Source organism: Lathyrus oleraceus, chromosome 5, assembly GCF_024323335.1.
Source record: "Lathyrus oleraceus cultivar Zhongwan6 chromosome 5, CAAS_Psat_ZW6_1.0, whole genome shotgun sequence".
In the NCBI taxonomy this organism is placed as follows: domain Eukaryota; kingdom Viridiplantae; phylum Streptophyta; class Magnoliopsida; order Fabales; family Fabaceae; genus Lathyrus; species Lathyrus oleraceus.
Window position 1 is genome coordinate 157930186 of NC_066583.1, and position 7973 is coordinate 157938158.

The 7973-nt window shown below is 33.1% G+C and overlaps 1 protein-coding gene across 1 annotated transcript; it reads right to left on the reverse strand.

Annotated features, from left to right (window-relative positions):
* Positions 1-4904: 4904 nt before the first annotated feature.
* Positions 4905-7649, reverse strand: LOC127080028 (probable mediator of RNA polymerase II transcription subunit 26c). Its single transcript, XM_051020364.1, has 9 exons — positions 6573-7649; positions 6403-6471; positions 6195-6277; positions 6028-6095; positions 5854-5906; positions 5734-5767; positions 5509-5642; positions 5327-5420; positions 4905-5226 (listed from the first exon to the last, which is right to left on the reverse strand). The coding sequence occupies exons 1-9, from the start codon at positions 6978-6980 to the stop codon at positions 5105-5107; spliced, it is 1065 nt and encodes a 354-aa protein (XP_050876321.1). The 5' UTR covers positions 6981-7649; the 3' UTR covers positions 4905-5104.
* Between the last annotated feature and the right edge of the window lie 324 nt (positions 7650-7973).

The following is a 7973-nucleotide window of genomic DNA, read 5'->3' on the forward strand; positions in this document are numbered from 1 at the left end:
GTACATACCACACGTTCTGAATCAATGTTGTTTTCCCATTGTTCAGAGTCACTCTGACATTTCCCATACCTTCTGCATTAAGATATTTGTCATCAGCACATCTGATCTTTGTCCTCTTTTCAGAGTCAAAGTCAACCAGCCATTTCTTGTTTCCAGTAAGATGATTTGAACAGCCAGTGTCCATATACCACCAGTCTATCAGATCCATATCACCAGATTCAGAGGCCATCAATAGCACAGATTCGTCATCAGAACTTCTGGCTATATTTGCTTCTTCTGATTTTCTCTCCTTGTTTGACCAACAGTCTCTAGCAAAGTGACCAAACTTCTTACAGCAGTAACATTGGATTTTCTTCTTGTCATACTTCTCTTTTCCCTTCTGAACATTCTTTTGTCTATCAGAGGTTGAGCTTTCTGACTTCTGACCACCATCAGATCTTCTCCTGGCTTCTGACTGCTTCTGATACCTCCTATCAGAAGTTGCTTTCAGAGCCTGCTGCTCTACTTCCCTTTCAGAAGTTCTCTCAGTCAAACGCAACTCTTGCGCTTCTAGACTGCTCTGCAGCTCTTCAATTCTCATGGTGCTCAGATCTTTGGAATGTTCTATTGCTACCACAATGTAATCAAATTGAGAGGTAAGGGATCTCAATACCTTCTCCATGATTGTTTCTTCAGAAAGAGTTTCTCCACACGCTTTCATCTCATTAGTGATCAGAATCACTTTGGAGATGTATTCAGAAACTTTCTCATTATTCTTCATGTTGAGATTCTCATATTGCTTTCTCAAGGACTGAAGCTTCACCTTCTTCACTGATGCGTCACCACCATAACATCTAACCAGTGTGTCCCACGCAGCCTTTGCTGTCGTTGAATCTGCAATCTTCTCAAACACATTTACATCAACACATTGATGAATGAAGAACAATGCTTTCTGATCCTTCTTCCTTACTTCCTTCTGCGTGTTTTTCTGTTCATCTGTCGCATCTGCTGCTACCGGAACATAACCATCAGTGACAAGATCTAGAACATCTTGAGCACCGAATAGTACACGCATTTGGATCATCCAACGATTCCAGTTTTTACCGTCAAATACTGGAAGTTTGGTGTTCATGTTGCCGTTTCCGTTCATCTTTCTACCTTGCACAGTACACTCAGATTTCTCACACAGTGTTTCCCAACCCACAGAATTAAAATTCTGATCAGATTTTGTTCAAGATTCAACACGAATCTAAGAATCAAAATCAAACACACAAGACCTCACGTTCACTCGTGTTTCCCGTGTTTCCCAATGAATCTGAACCGGAGCTCTAGATACCAATTGTTGGTGCAAAGGTAGAATATATGATGAATGGAAATATTCTTATTCAGAGAATGATGGCTACAAAAAGGATTAAAAGTTACAATGATTGACACCCTATTTATAAGCCTCTAACAAACTTAAATATGAATCAAATCTAATATTTAAATCTAATATCTAACAAACTTAAATATGAATCAAATCTAATATTTAAATCTAATATCTAACAAACTTAAATATGAATTAAATCTAATAATTAAATCTAATAGTATCTTATGGTGTACAATATTTATCTAATTAACGTTAATTTATTTCAAGGCCACATAATCGAATAAGTTTTATTTATTTATTGTCCCTCATCAATTTGTCCTGATGTGTGTGGTCATCTAGGTTCTCGTGGCATTGAAAATTATATAAAATCACACATTTAATATAATAAATAGTGATATAACAACACATCACTGCTACTCAAGTCAACAAAATGTTATATGATCTAACAAGATTGATAATGTTTATGTGTATAGTTACTCTTTTGTCTTCATGTCTATATTGAACACAAAACATATATTATGTCACCCTTGTCCAACTCAATAATGGACCCTTAGACATTTATCCTGTTACACAGGATGGACAAATTTTATCTCGGTAGCTCATGTTCCTCTACATGATTTGAGGAGTACCCATCAACCATCTTTATGGTAATCCTATTACGGGCAATTTTTTATCGGTAATAAAGTACTCGACTCTACATCTATGGTCCATAGTGATTTTAGGTCAAAGGATGGTGGTATACACCACTATCACCTTGATAATAACTTATGACACTTGCATATAATTCTATTTAGTACTAGATTGAGACCCGCGCGATGCGCGGCTATTAATTAATTTTTATTTATTTTTCTTGAGTTTTATATATATTAAGAATTTTAATTTTGTAAATACGAACAACAAATTTATATTATAATATTTTATTATAAATAAGTGAGACAATAATATGAATTAATTACGAATAAAAAAATATATGTTTGTAACTTGAGAGTGACATACAAGATTTTATTTTACCAATTGAAATAATTTTTTATGGAATATATATTTTAACCTTAAAAGTATTTTTCAAGTGGTTCTTTTGTTGATATGAATTGTATTTTTGCATTTGTTTGGATTCGAATCCATGAGCTTTTATAGAGAGAAATAATATGTTTTGACCTTTTAAAAATTGAAGATGAATTTTTAGAGATGTCATATAGAAAAATAAATTATGTGACATACATGAAGATGAAGTGTCGCAAGATAGTTTGATGCACTGGATTTAATATATATAAATAGATTCTCATTGTGGATCAATCCAGTATAAATATTATGTATACCTATGTGAAGATTCGGTAACTTTTTGTCCATGGCTCATGAGACCTAATCATTAGATTATCCATGTAATAACTTGAATACTTTAATGTAATTCCACTTCATAATAAATCTTGACTATGAATACTTTAAGAATATAATTCTTATGTTTAATAGGGTCTCACAATAAACTCACACTTGATGCTTCCCCAAACGTACTAGGTATTTTAGGAACTTTATTACTTTAGAAAAACAAACATAATACATAAATATTTTATTATTATTAATACGCAATTTGATATAAGTATGAATTTCTAATCAAACTATTGGCATATAAGACTCACACAAACACTACAACCATATATTTTTATGAAGAGGTCGTGAATATTGATTCCATATATCTTGAAGATGACTAGGCGCAAATCTATCGATTATATTTGGAACTATCTAACACTGGAAACGAGGCCGACATGATTTCGGAGTCGTGCGTGAAAGGCGAAAAGGTTTGCATGCGGGAGTATCGGGGGTGGATGATGACTATTTCTACTTCTATACTGTGGTTATTTTTACTTTATGGCAGTCATTCTTTTTACCATCTTTCAGGACAATATCCTAAAGATAGTCAATGTTACCCCTATGAAATGCATCCGAACAGTTGGGTCTTTGTTAGATTATTTGAGATTCTCAATTAGGGCATTGACATTACGCTTACGAATGTTATTTTCTTCTCTTTTTCTTAGACGAAACGTGTACGTAGAGGTGGGTAGGTTTCTTTAAGTGTCATCCTTGTGAGAGATTTTCTTTATCCCTATACATCTAATTAGAAGCATTAAAAAGATAAATTTGTATCGGTTAGGGGTAATCTTCATTACTCAGAGGTCGTGTACGAAGAGGATGGTTCATATAGGTTTCCTTTCTTGTGAGAGATTTTCTTTATCCCTATACTTCTAATTAGAAGTATTGAAAAGATAAATTTGTATGGATTATGAAGATTGTCCGATTAATTTCCCGCTTGATCCTTTTAATACTATTCTCACTCCACCTCCCTTCAAAATAGTGTACCCACAAAATCCATATGTTAGGGGCTTGTTCTTTTTCAATGAACTAAACTCTACTAAATTTACAAATATAGTATTATGAGATTAATTGTTATACACTGTCAATGTAAAAAGTTTTACATTGTCAATACATCACAATCATCCGTCTGTATTACTTTTTAAATGTTTAAAACAAAAGTCAAACCTTTCAAATATATCAATGGTTGTGATTAGCTGACAGTGTAAAAAATCTTTATAATGTCAGTGTATATCAATCAAATTCTAGTATTATATATAAATTTATTTAAAATATTTTTAATTTATTATAAATTATTAAATATATTATAAAAAATGAAAAGTAATATTAAAATTAGTAAAATTTATTAATTGAGTTGATATATTTAAAAAGGAATAAAAGTAGTATATTAAAACAATCAATAAATTTTGTAACTTTTAGTATTATTGTTTTTTAATAATAATTTGAATTACTTATTTTTCTCTGCAACAAATATGACAATTTTAATAATAATTTTAAAATTTATGATATATATACAATTTTATAAATAATAAATAATTAAGAATAATTCGTTTTACAAATATGACATATAATTAAAAGCTAATTAAAAAACAAAATTATAAATCTATAATATCGGACATCCAGTTTTAAAACAACATTTTTCATGTTTTAAAAAGAGTTTGGTAAATTAACAGACTTATTCAAGTCAAAATAAGTTAGATATTCAATCCAAAAAAGTGACATGTATAATAGTAAGAGCGAATAACAGAGAGAGAATGCATTTTCACCCCATTTGACAAAGTTCTGTTCACATTAAAGTACAGGACAATACACAATGCAAAATAATTTTGTTTCATTGAACCACCACTCTAGTAGTACTACCTATATTCAAACGGTTGAAAGAAAATTTCACCTTTATAGCTAATAGATTATGAAATCATTTTTAAATTATTTTAAATAACCAAAACTTCCATAGTTATCTACATAAAGAAAAAAAAAACTCTATGAGACTCGAGTGGAAACTTTATCAGCATTGATTTCTGAACCCAAATATCAGTATTAATTGCAACAGCAACATGAACTTTCCCGCCCAACAAGCCCGCCATCGTTTTCTTTTGTAAAAAATAGGATTATTTCTTTACTTTGTAAGATGCCATTTTCATATCGAAAAACATTTGTCACCCACATTCCATCCCAATCCTGATTCTTGACATACTAACAAAATCTGCTTATATAAGCCTTTTCCAAAAATGGAAATGTTGTGGAGAATTGTTTTTTTCTTCAGTGATTATTAATTTAAGCAAATAAAAACCACAAGAAAAAATAAGTTTATAGTCCAGAGGAGAGGGATTAACACGGTTGAGGACTTATATATTATCCCAATCTCCCACAAGCTTTTTCTTTTTCTACCCATCACCAGTGCTGCCTTCCGTGAGAACTGCCACCACCTCTGTTCTTTGCAAAGAAACCATTCTTTGATTTTGACTTAGGTAACTCATGTATGTCCATCACCTGAATAGTTCTTTGCTTTTTCGCTATAAAGAAATAAACAAAGCACAAATCAGTTTTAGATAGTATACAGAGAAAAAAAACTAGCATGAAAATGAAATACTATATAGAAACAATAAATTCAACCATTTTCAGCCTCTTTATAGTTCTCTTGAAGCCGTTTTCTTGCAGATGCAAGCCTCTCAGCATCAAAATTGCTCTCTCTTTGTTCTCTCTGTCTCTGCAATCATTCAGCATTATCACAATATCACCTCAATTGACACTAACATCCCAACAACAAACTTTAACACAAATTTTCAAAACCATACATTTTGAGTGGCGGGAGCGGTAACTGGGGGTGATGGCCTTAGTTTTGGAGGTGGTTCTTTGCGAGGAAGAATTGGTTTTTGTTTAGGTTTTGGTTCTAGTTCAGAGGGGTTACGGTCAGAACCAGAGCTTCCATCTGTTTCAGGAGTAAAAAGAATATCAAACAAATTCAAACAAAAGGTACTACCATCAACAACAAGAATATTTGAATCAGATGCTATTCTCACTCTGTGGATTTGGTGAGTATGCAAAATCAGGAATCTGCAAAAACGAATAAAACACAACATTAGCAACCCAAAAACAAAGCTTCTTTAGAAAAAGTAATTAGAATAAAAGATTTCTTTGACCTGATGATGATGCCCATTTGGGGTTGTTTTCTGCAAAGGAGAGTCTCCATCAGCTGCAAATGTTTAATACTATTAATTACTCCCCATTGGCGATTTTCATAAGAATATTCCAAAACCCTTTTAATTTCTAATTTTCAACTCTTTCACAAATACTCCAAAAAATACTAAGATTACCCATGACAGTGTTTTTTCCTCCCTGTGGATTCAACTTCACCCATTCATCCACAATTTCTTTCCACTTCCTGCTTATAACAAAAGCAACATTCACAAACACAACAAATGCTCAGAAAAAACAGCATTAACTTCTTCAAAAAAAAATTAAAAATTGTCTCTTCCATTACTTGACAAGCAGCTTCACCAATCGGCGAACCTCGCTAGATGGATGTTTCCTTAACTGATTCACATTCCTCCCAATGTCAGTCTCCTGAAGAAACCAAAAACAAACCATCAACAAATCAAATCAAATCAAAACAAAGCAAAAACAATTCACAAGCAAATGAAAATGAAAATTAAATAACAATTTCAAAGCAAAATAAAATTAATTATTACCTTCAACTCTTGGAATGTAATATCAATATCCACCAGATTTTGCAGTAACTCCAACAAAGAATCATCAGGCTGAAAATTATAAAATAAAAAATAAAATAAAAATAATCAGAAGCATGTTCTTCATTCATTTCTAATAATTGCTAATTAAATAATCATTCAATAAACAAAACCAGTGTAGGATCTTCAAGCAACTCTTTAATTTCTAGAATCTTCTTCTGTTCATCCTCGAACAAACCACCGTAAGGATCTATCTCCTCATCTTCATCATCGTCGTTTCCTTGCGACTGCGGCGTCGGAGGAGACGAGCCGCCACGGCGCTGATTTCGTTCCGGGCTTAAACTAGGGTTACTCTGTTTCCTGATTTGGTTACCGTCAGTCAAAAGGCTTCCTCCGCCTTCACAATTCTGACAAAGCGGAGGAGCAGTGGTGGCGGCGTAAAGACGCTCCACGATTCCGTCTCTCCGTTGCTTTAACTCGCCGGCGTTGTCCAGAGAAGCGACGGTGATTGCGGTGTCGATAAACATCCACACGTCAACGCCCGCCGTATCTAATATGGATCGGAAATCGTCCAAATCCATCGGCGAAGCGCGTGCGTGAATCGGAGAATCCGAATTAGCGATGAGAATTGAAGATTGAAAATTGAAGATAATAGATTAACTGTTTTTTTCTCTCTCTTTCGTATTGAGGTTGTGAAGTGAAGAAAACGCTAAGGAAACGCAAAAACTATAATATGGAAGATTCGATTCTATTGTTGAGTTAAAACGTAGCTAGAGATTAGGTATTAGGTTTTCATTTAACATCAATAGATCTAAAAGTAAAACGGCAACCGGTGGATTGAAACGACGAGATTGTAACAAGATTAAAAAAGTGTAGATCTACGGTGTGGTTTGTGAGATCCGGGAAAGAATTTAGGTTGGTGAAATATGTGAAATGAAATTGAGATTGATACAATACAAGTGGTGGTAGTAGGAGTGGGTATATTCCAGAAGAAAGAAATGTCTTTTAATTATTAATTTATTTATGTAATAATAATTGAATTGGTTAATGGGTAAGGAGGGAAGAGTGTAGCCGGTGGTGAGAGAAATACCACCTCCACCCACACACAAGTTGGTGCGAATGGTTTTGGTGCGAAGATGTTTTTTGTTTTTTTTGTTTTTTTCTATGTTTGTTTGCTGTGGGCTAAGGGAGGTGAGCGGACAAAAACAGAAGCGCTCTTACTTTACATTACACTACTTTAGGGATGGGTGTGGGATGCGGTTTTCACGTTTCCTTTTTAAAAGAAAATATTTACTGGCTGATTTAATTTTAATTTAAGGAATAAAAATAAGGTTGAACTCAATCTTGTAAATTGTTTTCGAGAGATTAATAGATACTCGGTTTCTACCAAAAACAGAAATAAAAATAATTCAAAAAAAAAGATAAGATTGAAATAAAATGGGTTCCGCGTGGCCATTACTCAATATACTTGACATGTGATAAATGTAGGAATATTGAGACGTGTGTTGTGTGTTTAAGATATTGGATTGGAACTATTCTTCATTACTGTTCCAAAACTAGGGGTGGCAATTGGA

What these genes read in the sequence shown, in the direction of transcription:
- LOC127080028 (XM_051020364.1), bottom strand. Translation starts at nt 6,980, where the DNA reads ATGGATTTGGACGATTTCCGATCCATATTAGATACGGCGGGCGTTGAC. An exon ending in TTGGTGAAGCTGCTTGTCAA is followed by an intron (nt 6,096 to 6,194) that starts GTAATGGAAGAG and finishes TGTTATAAGCAG; the next exon opens with GAAGTGGAAAGAAATTGTGG. An exon ending in ATACTCACCAAATCCACAGA is followed by an intron (nt 5,643 to 5,733) that starts GTGAGAATAGCA and finishes CTCCTGAAACAG; the next exon opens with ATGGAAGCTCTGGTTCTGAC.